The sequence below is a fragment of the Mus caroli genome, unplaced genomic scaffold, assembly GCF_978045245.1.
Source record: "Mus caroli unplaced genomic scaffold, Mus_caroli_1 scaffold_6, whole genome shotgun sequence".
NCBI lineage: Eukaryota > Metazoa > Chordata > Mammalia > Rodentia > Muridae > Mus > Mus caroli.
In genome coordinates this window covers 17,666,022-17,680,667 of record NW_028227261.1, presented here as the reverse complement: position 1 = coordinate 17,680,667, position 14,646 = coordinate 17,666,022, and the positions used below count along the sequence as shown (strand labels likewise).

At 50.5% G+C, this 14,646-nt stretch overlaps 1 protein-coding gene across 1 annotated transcript in view; it reads right to left on the bottom strand.

Annotated features, from left to right (window-relative positions):
• Igsf21 (immunoglobin superfamily member 21) overlaps positions 1 to 14,646 on the bottom strand; it is a 219,300-nt gene that overhangs the window by 29,607 nt on the left and 175,047 nt on the right. Inside the window, exon 4 of the mRNA XM_021161084.2 lies at positions 11,008 to 11,126. Coding sequence (XP_021016743.1) covers positions 11,008 to 11,126 — 119 coding nt within the window. The remainder of the gene's footprint in view (positions 1 to 11,007; positions 11,127 to 14,646) is intronic.

Genomic DNA, 14,646 nt, shown 5'->3' with positions numbered 1-14,646 from the left:
TAATTAGTGTGTGCCCCAGTGGGTGGCTCAACTCCTCAGTCTCCCAGACCCAGAGCTGATCATTTTCTTCCCAGCAGGCTCCCTGGGGTGTATGGCCCTGCAGCTGTGAGCCCTGCCTCTCAACAGCTCCTGCCAGGAACCTCAGAGTAGCTTGGGGGTGTTCCTACCCATGGGTAGACTATGTCCCCTGGACTCTCAACTCCCTCTCCCACCCCATCTCTGCCCTGAGCAAGTGCTGGCTTCTTGAAAGGTGTGGCTTCCCTAAGGCTCATACATTTAAACACTTGGCCCCCCAGTTGGTGGAACTGTTCAGGAAGGATTAGGGGGTATGGTCTTGTTAGAGGAGGTGTGTCATGTCAGGTCTCAAGGATGCCTTTGAGGTTTCAACAGACTCACCAACATTCCCTGTATGCTATCTCTTTCTCTCTGCCTCAGGGTTGTATCTCAAGATATGAGCTTCCAGCTACAGCCTCTGAACTGTGCCTGCCTGCCTGCTGCCATGCCCCCAACCCCCACCATGATCGTCATGGACTCACCCTCTGGAACTGTGGGCCCCAATTAGCTGTTTCTTCTCTAAGTTGCCTTGGTCATGGTGTTCTGTCAGGTCAACAGAATTCTATCCAGGCCAAGAGGGAACTCTACAGATAACCCATCTTGAGAGTTTGCCTTTCTCGAGAGAAGGGCACTGGAGAGGATTGGACAGAAAGCCTGTTCTCTAGCCAGACCTCAGGGAGGCAGAGTGGCCTCCACCAATCCTTAGGAGCTCCTGGCTCCTTTCTTCTGGAAGCTTCCATCTACCAGGGCAAGCTTCTTTCCCTGGGAAAGATGGAATAACGGGGTTATTCCATCCTCCCCATGAACCCAGTGCCCAAAGTCACACAGCTGCCGAGTCAGTCACAGGTGTGCATAAAGGATGACACAGACCTGTGAGACAGAATGGAGAGTTGCAGAACTGTGGGGTGTGGGGAGGGGCAGTGCAGTGGGTGAGATGCTGTTTGGAGAAGCATGAAGGTCTGAATTTGGATCCCAACACCCACATAAGGCACACACTGCACTTGCGAATGACCTGTATTTAAGTTTGTAATGCCCATGTCAGGTGGCTCACAACTGCCTGTAACGGCAGCTCTTGTGGGGGTTGAGGTACCCCTGACTTCTGTGGGTACCTGCATGTAGGCGATACACATAAATTCATGCAGGGAGCACACAGAGATTCATGAAATAAGCAAACTTTAAAAAACAAGCCAGGTGTGTGAGAAACATTTTATTTCTTTATGTATTTATGTACTTATATATGTATGTATGTATTTGGTTATTTATTTATTTTCTCTCAAAAATGGCTTGCCTGGCTGAAGAGACAGCTCAGAGGTTAAAAGCACTGGCTGTTCTTCCAGAGGCCCCAGGTTCAATTCCCAGCACCCACATGGCAGCTCACAACTGCCACTTCCAGGGGTCTGACACTCTCACAGAGGCATACACACAGATAAGCCACCTATACACATAACTAACTAACTAACTAACTAACTAAATTTTTATAAAAAAAGATGGCTTGCCCACCAAGAGACAGTACCCCATATAGCACTTGCATTTTGCCCAAACTCTGGATAGTTCTGAAACTTGGCTTTGTCATATCTTCCCCTTCATTCATCAGATGGCAGGGTACAGCCCACAAATGGGGTGAGACCCAGTTGCCATCTGTGTAAGAATCACACAGAGAACATCCCACCCTAGTGCATGCTTGCTAGCTGGGCTGGGTGAGTTTAATGGATTGGATCGCTTGCCACAGGAATTGCTCGGACACCTAGACCCCTCCCTCTTACCATCAGTACAGTAACTCAGCATGCACTGTCTGCCCAATGAAGGTGCTAAAGTCATAAACACTCTTAGAAGAATACTATGCAGTAAACTGCGCCTGCCATTAGCCAAGGGCTCCCTAACTGGAAGTTCTAACAACAGGGCAATAAAAGAGAAGCAGATATAATAGACAGGGAATCGAAGCCCCCTGTTCTTCTGAGGTCACCCTCCTGAAAGCTCGGCCTACAGGATGGAGAAGGGTGTGCAGATCAGACCGCTGATAAGGGACTTTGGAGATCAGGGACTCTTACAGCTAAACACAGAAATAAAGCCTAGGAATTGGCCAGTCCCTGGGCAGATAGGACATGGTCAAAGTCCCCTGCAGGATGGCGAGGTTCACACCTGCAAGGCGATGCCACCTCCTCCCATCACCAAGATGGATAGGTAGACTAAAAAGACTCCAAGTTTTAATAACAAGTGTTGGCAAGAATCTGGGTTCTTCATATGCTACAGGGATGCATAAGATAGGAGGCAGTAGGATTGCCGTGAGTTGAAGGGTAGCCTGGGTTACAGAGGGGGACACTGTCTCAAAAACACCAACCCAAGTTGAAACTACAACAAAAAGCTCCGCCCAAATTCCCTCCAAACCGGCAGAAGCTGTAAAACTTCCTGCTCTTCTCTTAAAAAGCCATGCCATGCACCGGTTCACACCGTTCCTGGCAATTTACTTCCAGGCACACAGAGGAGAAAGCAGAAACTATGTGTCCGCACAATAACTTGTTCACCGGTATTCACAGCGGCACAACTCGTGAGCGCCACAGGGTGGGAGCAGCCCAAAGCCCCTCCACAGACAAAAGATCCGTGAATAACGGAAACCGGTACAGTGAAATACAACTTAATACTAAAGGAAGAGTGAAGTGTTGACGGGCGATACAGCACATTGTTAGCATTTTGTCTAAGCTCCGCCCCACAGTTACCTGGCAACAGCCAGGTGTGCCTGACTTACTATAAAAGGAGCGGCTTACCTGCTCCACTCTCTCTTGCTCCTGCCTTCCTGTTCCTCTTCTGTCCTTGAGTTCCTTCCCCCTTCTCTCCCCTTCCCCTTCCCCTCCCCTCTCTCCACGTGGTCATGGCCAGCCCCTACTTCTCTACTCTCCCCCTCTCTCTGCCTCTACTACCCTCTCAACTCCCTTCCCCATGCCCTGAATAAACTATTCTATACTGTACTGTCCTCAGCATGGGCCTGCGGAGGTAACCCCTTCCCCACATCCCCACCAAAACATATTCCTTCTCTCTTTATCTTTTTATAAACACAACAGCATTTATGAACTGTGAGAACATTAACGACAGATGCCAGTCACCAAAGATCCATACTTTTATAGGATCTGAAATGTACACAGTAAGAAAAGCCTGTGGGGAGAGGTGACTGTGTGGTCATGGCCACAAGGTTTTTGGTTTTGGTTTCTTTTTTTTTTTCCCTGAGATAAGAGTTTTTCTGTGTAGCCTTGACTGTCCTGGAACTCACTCTGTAGACCAGGCTGGCCTTGAACTCAGAAATCCACCTGCCTCTGCCTACCAAGTGCTGGGATTAAAGGCATGCGCCACCACTGCCCGGCCACAAGGTTTCTTTGGGGAGTGATGGGGACATTCTAGATCTGACTATGGCGGTGGCTGCAGGGTCCTGGGTGTAAATGGGACACATTAAATGAACAGTGGAGTGTGAATTATCACTCAGTAGAACCATTGAACAAAATAGTAAGGTTGGGGGGTGGGTGGGAATGAGCACCAGCCACAAGGAGAGCTGTGCAGAACACATTGGAAAGCAGGCACGCCACCACTGTGGGGATGTCATGCACTAACACTGCTCTCTGGGGCTCCAGGTGTGGAAAGTATCAAAGTTCACTCCGCTAGCCACATGGAGTGGCTCGAAAGCGAGCTGGGGCTGGGGGACTCCTGAGAAGGAGGCATGCTCGCTCTCACCCTTGCCAGAATCTTGTGTAGCCCAGGCTGGCCTCAAGCTCCTATGTAGCTGAGGATAACCTTGAAGTCCTCCTGAGTGTTGGGAACATGGGTGGGCACCACCAGGACCAGTTTACGAGGGGATAGATCTTAGAGATTCCCCCTTGCTAGGCTGTCTCTATCTAATGAACAAACTTCCCAGGGCAAAGTCTTGACACCACCAGGGCCTGTTTGTCTGGCTTCCCATTACTTGGTAAGGTGCCTTCAGAGTGGGTGGTGTGGTTTACACAAGAATGGTGCCCCTAGTCTCCTGTATTTGACTGATTGGTCACCAGGGAGTGGCACTATTTGAAAGGATTAGGAGGTGTGGCCTTGCCAGAGGAAGAATGTTATTGGCTGTGTGCTTTGAGGTTTCCAAAGCCCCAAGTCAGGCCCAGTGAGTCACTCTCTTTCCGATGCCTGCGGATGCAAATGTAGAACTCTCAACTCTGTCTCTAGCTCCAAGTTGCTGCTGTGTTTCCTGCTGTGATGATAATGGACTAAACCTCTGAACCATTCGGCAGCCACAGTTCAATGCATTCTTTTTATAAGAGTTGCCAGTGGAGCCGGGCGTGGTGGCACACGCCTTTAATCCCAGCACTCGGGAGGCAGAGGCAGGCAGATTTCTGAGTTTGAGGCCAGCCTGGTCTACAAAGTGAGTTCCAGGACAGCCAGAGCTATACAGAGAAACCCTGTCTCAAAAACCCAGAAAAAAAAAAAAAAAGAGTTGCCAGTGGTCATGGTGTCTCTTCACAGCAATAAAACCCTGACCAGGACTAAGACTAATAGTAATGGCCTAGGATAGATCTTTGCCCCAACCCTGCACCCTATTTTCTGGCTAGGGAAACCAGACAAGTGACACCACCTTGCTGTTTAAAAGGGTAAGCGGCAGGATTACCTATTTGAGTGCCCGAATGTCCTCGAAAGAACACGTGAACAGTCTGAGCCTGGTGTGTTAACTGCACGTCACTGAGAACAGAGTAGTGGCATCCCAATCACAGCCTCCTCTCTCCTCGTTGCGACTGTTACTGTCATGGCTTGACATTGTTTTCTCAAACATATGGTGAGTCCTAAGCCCTAGTCCCCGAGAGTGTGACCTTATGCATGTAATTAGACTGAGATGATGGCACACGGAATCAGGATGCGTCTTAATCTAATGACCTGTGTCCTCAGAAGAACGGCGTGTAGGGAGCAGACTGGGCTGTGGCTCTGTCGGGAGAATGCTTGCCCAGCATGCACGTAGGCCTGGGTGGGACCCCCAGAGTTATATTCACCTGATGTGGAGACACATGTCTGTAAACCCAGCCATCTGGAAGTAGACGCAGGAATATCACAAGTTCAAGTTCACCCTTGGTTTCAAGGCATGGAGTTTCATGAGACCCCATTGCCAAATAAAATAAAAATAAATCAGAAAGAAAGAAGACGTAGACAGGCCTCCTGGAAAGCGATACCACGTGATGCAGAGAGCAACGTGCATGAACGAGGAGTGAGTCTCGGGGGGGGGGGCAGATAGGTGAAGGCGGTGACAGTCACCAGCACCAGCCACCAGTCACTGTGGCCACCATCTGGCAGTTCATAGTCACAAGCTCCAGGCAGGCCTGGGGAATGAACACACTTTTGGAGGTTCGGTTTCCATGTGGGCACCTGAACCTGTGGTATCTCTGTTGGAAGGCAGGTCACCAAGGTGAGGACTCTGTCTTGCTCTCTGCTGGCCTCTCGGCTTAGGGCAGGATTGGGGGTAGGGTCTGTTGAGTAAGGAACTCCTCAGAGCTCATTGTACTGTTTTTGAAGGCCATCTTCTCTAAGGGGCCCTGTCCAAAATGACTCCCACCTTCCTGCTTGTTCCTGACCACTTTGGAGCACACTGTATGCCTGTGGGGCAGAGGATCAGAGCCCACTTTCCCGTCTGCACCTGAAGTACAAGGCACTTTTGTCTGTCTAGTTCCAGTGCACAGGGTGGTACCCAGAATGTGCCAAAGGCATGTCCATTCTTTTGACCGTGCTATTGGATGTCATCTATAAACTGCAAAGGGCATCTCATAGTGGTTTAGGTAAGTTCCAGATCACGCTGAGGGGCACCCATCATCAGCCAGGGCCACACACACTGTCGGACATGCTTGCTAGCCCTTTACTTGCCAAATGAAGGCTGGATGAAGAGGGAACCTGAGGGCATCGGATTTGTTTTCTGATCTATTGTTCTGGGCTCAGCTGGTGGGGTCTTGCCCACCATGCATCCAGCCCTGTTTTCTTTCCTCAGCATCTCAGAAAACCAGACATAGTGTAGCCTGTAATTCTAGCACTTGGGAGACAGAGTCAGGAAGATTAAAAGCTCCAGAGGCTGGAGAGATAGCTCAGTGGTTAAGAGCACTGGCTGCTGCTGCAGAGGACCCAGGTTCAGTTCCCAGCACCCACACAACAGCTAGCAACCATCTCTAATTCCACTTCTAGGGAATCTGGTGCTTTCTTCTGGCTTCTAAAGACACTGTACACACGATGCACAGATATACACACAGACAAAGCATTCGTACACTTAAATTAAAAATAGATGAATTTTTAAAAGAAAAGTTCAGGTCGTGGCTAATCATACAGTGAGTTGTATTATATTAACTATTATTATTATCATTATTATTATATATATTATTATATATTATATTATATAATATATTATAATATCATATAATATATTATATATTATAATATAATATTATAATATAATATATAAAATATTATAATATTATATAATATATAATATATTATTATATTATTATTACAGGGTTTCTCTGTGTAGCCCTGGCTGTCCTGGAACTCACTCTGTAGACCAGGTTGGCCTCGAACTCAGAAATCAGCCTGCCTCTACCTCCCAAGTGCTGGGATTAAAGGCGTGCGCCACCACTGCCTGGAAAAGAAGTTGGATGGTGTGTTCTACCCGTGTCAGAGTAGACGCTAACTTAGCTGGAGTTTGTCATCTCCAGTTGGTCTGCAGGATGACAAGTTCAGTGCTCTGCCAGGAGGGGCTGACGGGGAGGGCTGTTTTAGGCAGAGGTTGGAGAGGAGGACAGGGAATGAAAGCGACATGGATGCTGCCTCTCCCTCCCCAGAACCCTTCATCCTTGCTCAGGTACCAGAGTCCTGCCTGATTCTAGGAGCGTTCAGCCCCAGATGCTCCTGTCTGGGCTCGGAGTGAGGCCTCTCTGGTCTACACCTCAGGATGCTGAGTATTTGGGTCAAAGGTAGGGGTATTCTCTTGAGAGTCTGGAGGGAATCAGGGCTACTGGTTGTAGACAAGATGAGCCGTAAAGGACTTCCTAGCCCTAGTCTCTGTCTCTCACATGGCAGGTCTCTCAACTCTCGGGGCCTATGTTCCTAGCACTATAAAACAAGGACCACTCTCAGTAAGAGCCCTCGTAGGGACAAGCGATCAGCCTTGGTGTGTGCACTGAACTGGGACCAGCACAGGCGAGATGCCATGACCTGTGGCAGAGGTGCTGCCCCTGGCCACTCAGGAGGAAGACTTCAGCTCTGGTAGGGGCCAAGAGCCCAGGCCTCATTATATTTAATTGCTTGTAACACAAGCCTCTTAACACACTCACCACCATGACCTGCACCTCCAGGAAGCAGCTTCACCATCCTCCCATGACTGTGCGGAATGTTTTCCCAGAGCCCAGCACACAGCTCTCAAATTGGCTCCCGATTTGTCGGCTGCTTGGATAGAAACATTTTAATAGCTGCATGTGGCACACACCCTGAGTGTCACTGTCGCTCACGGGCCTCCCAAATGTCTTCCCTACCACATGGCGGGATGTGAGAGGTGTGAAGTTACAGCCACTCTCTCAGCTTCATCTCCACCCAGAGGCCTCTGGGAGCAGCTGTGAGGGACTGACGGTGTACAGTGGCTTTGATGGAGGTGACCTGGGCCTTGTATGCTACATAGCCCACTATGCCAGAGGCTCTCCGTACTCCCAAGTCCAGGGTCCTGTCTTGCCTTGCTGTTGGCGGGCACACACTCATGACACAAAAGGGGACCCAGGCATTGAGCAGCCTCTGCTCACTTGGAGGGTCTCTCAGACTCTGAGAAAGGATCTGGGTGGGGACACGGACAAGTGTACAGCGTGAGGGCCTGTGATTTTGGAAATTGGCTTTGACCCAGACATATTTGAAGAAAGTCATGGAGTTAGAGGCAAGTATCATTTAGAAAACCTCTCAGGGCTAGGGGATGGCTCAGGGGTTAAAGGGCTTGTGGTGCACATGTAAGAATCAGAGTTCAAATCCTGCCTCCACCCAAGTCTGTATAATTGGTGGGTAGATGTGGTGGCCCTCCTGGAATGCCCTAGAGATAGCTGGATAGATAGGCTATCTATAGTCTATATCTATATCTTTAGTCTAATAAGCAAGCTCTGGGTTTGATTGAGAGGCTTGCCTCCGTGGAAGGGCAATTGAGGATGACTCTTAATATCAAGCTTGGTATCCATGTGCAGGGAGGGGTCCACGTGCATGCACTCTTCACACATGCAAATGTGCTCACTTGCAAGTGCATGCATGCACACATGCACGTACACACACACACACACACACACGCATGTACACACACACACATGCTCACACAAGAAAATGGACAACTAAAACTAAAACCTCTTTGAGCTGGACGGGTGGCACAGTTGTTAGGGTAACCTGCATGTAGACAGCAGGCCTGGAATTCAGATCCTAGCGCCCCTCCCTGTAAAAGCTGGCTATGCTCTCTCAGAAGATAGGGGCCTGCTGGCGCTTGCTGGCTGCTAGTCTAGCTGAAGAACTCAAGCTTCCAGTTCACAAAGAGACCCTGCCACTGGGCCAAGGGTGACAGAGGACACCTGAAACCTCCCTCTGGCTTCTGTATACACACAAGGCCAAAGACACACAACACACATGTGTCAACAACGCATGTGCCAAGACATCATTATACCCGTCCAGATTTTGATTGACAGTTGCCCAGTCACTGGGTACAGACCACAAAGACAGGACAGGACGCTGCCATAGTGACATGGTGGGTGGGTAGCACGAAATGTCATTGGAGGGAAGACTTCCTGAGCTGGCATGGCATGTGGTGGCTGCTGCTTTCCTTAAGGCTGCAGTAGGCCCTTTTCCTTTTCCAGGGCAAGACAGGTGGACATTAGTGTCAACGATGGGTGGACTCTAAAGAGGAGGCTGGGAAATCAAGTAGGTAGCGCCACTCCCAGAAGCGCCCTGGGCTTCCAGAACCTTTCCTCCTCAGATAACTCAAAGCTCTGGAGAGCCATAAACACTGTTCAAACAAGAGAGGCATCTACACAATGTGCCTCATAAGACCGGGTGTGTGGCTCAGTGGGTAGAGTACTTGCCTTGCATGCATGAAGTCCTGGGTTCAGTTTCCAGTACCTTCTAAACTGAGCATGGTGGACCTGGCTCACACTACCCCTGTAATCCCAGCACTTGGGAGGTAGAAGCAGAAGGATTGGAAGTTTAAGGTGACCATTGGCTAGACAGTGAGTTTGAGGCCAGCCTGAGCTACATGAGATCCTGTCTCAAATTCCAGAACGAACAAAAATAAACAGGGTTCAGGGTTCAGAACAGTCTTTCCTTCCTGGTTAGCTGTGAGGCGAGAACACCACAATGTGTGGACATGTACAAGGACCTAGCCTAAGCACCCTGTGGCCCCAGAGGGACTTGGCCTCCTCTGCCTCCCGCCCTCCTAGTTAGCATGGCCTCCCTTTGCAGAGCCTCTTTATCCATGGCTCTACTCTACGTTCCTCCTCGGAGCATCTGTGACAGTCACCTGACAGCTTACTGCTTCATCTGCGCATGTGCCACGTGCCTGGCTCGCCTGACTGGCCTGGCTCGCACCCTAATACGGCAAACGCACCAAGGACAGGAAATTCAAAGTTTGTCCCTGCTTCTGGACCCTGAGAAGGTGCCCTAGATGCTCCACAAACATTTGACGAGTAATTAACGGGGCCTGGATCTCTCCTTGGACTGGGAGACCCTGGATGGTGTGGGCTGAGATGCGTCTCTTCCCTGGGGTAGCCGTTGCGGGGCTGAGCAATGCGCATGCTCTGTCAGAGGAGCTGGCCAGTCTGTGCAGCGAAGCCATCTCCTCCCCAGGCTACCGTGGTGGAATCAATGTTGCTTCCAAGATCTGCAACCTTTGGAGGTTTTCAGTTTCCCTAGATCGAGGACTTTCTGCAGGGCCTTTGTGCTCTCATCGATTGCCGGAGTATAGCAGGCTTTGTTGCCCTGACAAATATTATTTGATAGGAAAAACAGAGGCTGGGTCAAGGCCAAACCCAAGCATTCCTCCAGAGGACTGGCAACAGAATGTCGCAAGAGCATCATGCTGGTGGAACTTCCCGGGGCTACTCAGAGCAAGGCCTTTGCATCTCCAGCGGGGAAACTGATGCTTGGGTGAGGGTCGATTCAGACAATGACTGGCATCAACTGGACAGATACTAGTATGGCCATCCCATGTCACAGATGCATACACGGAGGTACAGAGCCAGAGTAAGAAAACCCAGGAGGCCACCATACTCAGCCCAGAATGTTCTTTAACTTCCTAGACTTTTCAATACTCCCAGAAAATGCCCTGGGAGGAAAACGGAGGGCATCTCTAGAATGTGTCACAGCTGAGGCGCTGGGTCCCCTCCCTGGAGGCTGCGGCAATCAGCCCCAGTGGAGGATTCTCATGGCACTTGCTCCTTGGGGCTTCTCCTGATACAGCCTTGGCCTCAGCCTGGGGAAAGAGCTGCAGTAGCACACAGGCTCAGGGCCTCCCTCCTCTAGCCCTGCCACTCCACAGGGCCTATACCTGGGTGGCTCTAGATACTGACATCCTTCGCCCATCTTCTGTGAAAAAGCTCAGGGCTGTGGTAGCCTGCTGTCCCTGGAAACAGGTCATTCCTCCTTTTGTGACTCGTTTAGTCCGACCAACAAGCAGCCCTCCACATACCTAGCCCATGAAAGTCAGGATAAAGCAGACTGGGTCCTTATAGCATGGGATTGGGTAGGAAGAGACTGAGTCCCTAACAAGAGGCCACTGGGGCCAGGTTCCACAATCACAGCTTGCCAGCGTCTGCCCTTTTCCTCCTCCCAGGCAAGGGCAGTAGATGGTTTTGGACATATACCACAGGGATTTAACCAGGTGTCTCAGGACCGCCTGCTGCGAGTGCATGGACACACCCACATCCCTTCTTCCTGAGATTTTTGACTCACCCATGACATTGAGGAAGATGTTGCCTGAGGCGAGGACCACCTTCTCCCTCGTGGCTCGGTCGTAGATACCCACGTGGCACTCATAGGGACCATTGTCTGAGATCCGGACCTCAGGCAGCCTGCAGAGAAGCAGATGAAGGGGTGAGGCTGGTATTGTAGGAGTTGAGTGGGCAGTGTTCCAGGAGGACAACCCTTCTACAAACCTTTCTAGACTTCACTCATCCGCTCTGCAAAGACATTGCATGCCTGTGGTCTAGCCTGGGAGGAAGGATGGCATTTGTGCATCACCCCACTGTATACAGGCTGGTGCTGAGGCTCGGGACAGGGTACGGGCAGTGTGTGTATGTTCAGCCTGAACCAAATCTGTGCCCAAGAGCAGCACCTCAAATGCCAGGCTGGTCATGTGTTACTCTCATAACCCTGCAGGTGATACAGGTTTAGAGCAGCTGGGTTTAGCTGCCACCAGCGTGAGGCCTGGCCCGACTCATTCCTCATAACCACCATTGTCTTACCTACTGTTCTATTGCTGTGAAGAGACACCATGACCAAGGCGACTTATAGAAGAGAGCGCTCAGTTGGGAGCTTGCTTCCGGTTTCAGAGAGTTAGTCTGTGACTATCATGAAGCTGGAACAGAAGCTGAGAGCTGCTTATGCCCTGACCTGAAGGCAGGAGGCAGGGACAGAGAGGGAGACTGGGTCTGGCATGGGCTTTTGAAACCTCAAAGCCCAACCCTAGTGACACATCTCCTCCAACAAGGCCACACCTCCTAATCCTTCCCAAATAGTTCCACCAACTGGGGGCCAAACATTTAAATATATAAACCTATTGGGGGGCATTCCTATACAAACTACCACAGCCAAAATGCAGGGATGGGCCATTATCTTCCATAAACAGGGAAACTGAGGCACGAGGTGATCATGACTGCCCCACCCTGTACAGCTAAAACACCACTGTGGGACCTTAAGAGTCCTGCCTTCCATAGTGCCAAGGGGATACCTTATGCCCAGAAACAGAATTTCTTTTTTTTTTTTTTTTTTTTTTTTTTGGTTTTTCGAGACAGGGTTTCTCTGTGTAGCCCTGGCTGTCCTGGCACTCACTTTGTAGACCAGGCTGGCCTCGAACTCAGAAATCCGCCTGCCTCTGCCTCCCGAGTGCTGGGATTAAAGGCGTGCGCCACCACGCCCGGCTATTTCATTCCTGTCCTTGAGGAATCCCCACCCTAGTAGACACAGGATAGCTCACCCATGCTCAGCAGAGGCGGGGCTAGGAGGTGATGGCTCTGACTCTAAGGTCCTCTCAAGATTCCCTCTTGTGTTTTCGTTGGGAAAGTTCAAGAGCAGACATCTCAGGCTTTGTTCCCCTTTAAGGCTGGTCTTGGGGCTGGAGAGATGGTTCTGAACTTTTACAGAGGATCTGAGTTTGGTGCTTAGCATCTACACTGAGTGGTTCAAAACAGCCTGTCACTCCACCTCCAGGGAGAGGCGGGGCTGACATCTCTGTCCCCGTGAGCACCTGCACTCATGTGCATACCCATCCCAGACACAGATACAGATAGATAGACACATTCAGACAGACAGACAGACAACCTTGGGGATCAGGAGAAATGGATCAACGGTTAGGAGCACTTGTTGCTCTTGCAGAGGACCCATGCTTGATTCCAGGCACCCACATGGTGGCTCATAGTTGTCTGTAACTTTAGTTCTAGGGCAACTGACACCCTCTTCTGGCCATTCCTGGTACTGCACACATATGAGGTCCATACACCCATACATACACAATTTAAAAACTAATCCAAAAAGTCTTAAAGATGGTCTCACTTAAAGCATCTCACTCTTTCCTCCTAGGACACACAGGGTTAAAGAGAGTCTGCCAACCGATCAGTGTGCTGGTGTTCCAATGAAACTTTATTTGTAACGGTCAAGTTTTGTGCTGCTCAGGACGTTCACGGCACAGAATACACTCATGCCTTTCTTTTGTCCTCCTCCAACCATTTAAAACCATCAAGACACGCCCAGTTCTCAAGCTGTGGGTAAACAGAAAGTAGTCTGATAACTTCTGATCTAGATCTTTCTACAGGGCCTTCAGGGTCAGGTCACGCTTGAATGAGTTGGTATGCCATTATTTCTGCCGGAGGGTACAGTCACAATTGTGACAGCTCTTTCTGCCATCTAGGCTGCAAAGACCCCTGAGAACTGAGCTCAAATTATGCTCTCCTGCCCCCTCAGTTTGGAACCCATGACTTCGGAGAAGTCATATCTTTGAACACCCACTTTCTTATTTAAAAAAAAATGGAGACGCAGCCCGGGCCCTCAGCGAAGATGGACGCCAATAAGCACACCAGAGTGTTTGTTGCACGCTCCTGCCCAGAGGTCATGGGTGGCCCTCATCCCGTGATGCCCTGAGAGGAGAGAATTCTTGCCAAGGGGCATCCAGGTGCTTTGACCAGCAGGAACCTCAGCTTGGCGCTAAGCCGGTCAAATTCAAATTTCATCAATTCCCAGCCTATACTGGTCTGTTTCCAGGGACCCTGTGTCGGTATTGATCTTCACATTCCCAAAGTGGGCAGAAAACCAGGGGAAACACCCATATTGTTCATGGTCCAGCTCATGGGGAATGGAGAGACCAGTGTCAGCTTTTCCTGGGTGGCCCCTGAGCTGGGAGGCCCCTTCCGTGCAAGCTGGTGCAAGCCAGTCATCCCTCCTCCCCATCTGCCTGCACCAAGCTTACTTTTAGATGAGCCATCTAATCTCAGGCTCCAACCTGTCTCAGCTTCTTTTGCCTGTAAGTCACGTCTCTTAGTCAGTAGCCCCGCCCCACCCTGGCCCCGCCCACGTACTGCTCGCCACCACCCCTCATCCCCCCCAACCTGGGCTCCCAGACTCTTTCTAAGTGGTTGTCACTTTGAGCTGAGCCAGCTCTCCTGCAGCCCCTCCCTAGCACAGCACCCAGCACTCATTAGCATAAACAACACCCTTATTTCCATAGACTGCACAGAGGTTGCCATCTGCTCTCCTCGCTGTCAGGAAGGACTCAAGTGTGGGGAGCTCCTCTTGGGGGGGGGTGGGGAAGATGCCAATCCCCGGTCCCCCCTCCCTCCTCCCAGAAGAAAGTGCCTTGACAGTGGGAACAGCAGGGAACCTGTCTCCCCTGGGAATGAGCTTCTTTGTAGCACAGCTAGATTGAAGGCAGCAATGTGCTTGCTGCGCAAGGTAGCTGAGTGACAGCCACCTTAAGTGACATGTTTCTGCTATCCTCACAGGTGTCTATTATGCAGTCGACCTGCTTAAGTGACTTTCGAGGGAGACAGGTGCAGGGGGTGTGTAAAGAACCAGGCTCCGGGGATGGGTGTAGCCAGAGGCTCCTGGGTGATGTCGCCAGACAGCAAGGGGCACAGCTGACGCAGAAGCAGAGGCATGCAGGTGACCACCCAATGGGCACGTCTATGCAGATGTGTTTATGTGATCCCAGCACTGGGGGCATGTTCCTGAATCATTCTGCTTGATGACACACTCAAGGAACGGGAACATAAGCAGTATGTTGTGTGGGCAACATCTCACAGGTGGTGTGGAAGACAGCCCGGTAGACGTGCGGCTTGGTGCCTTTAAGAAAAGACAGTTGCTATCTGGGTCTATTCCTAT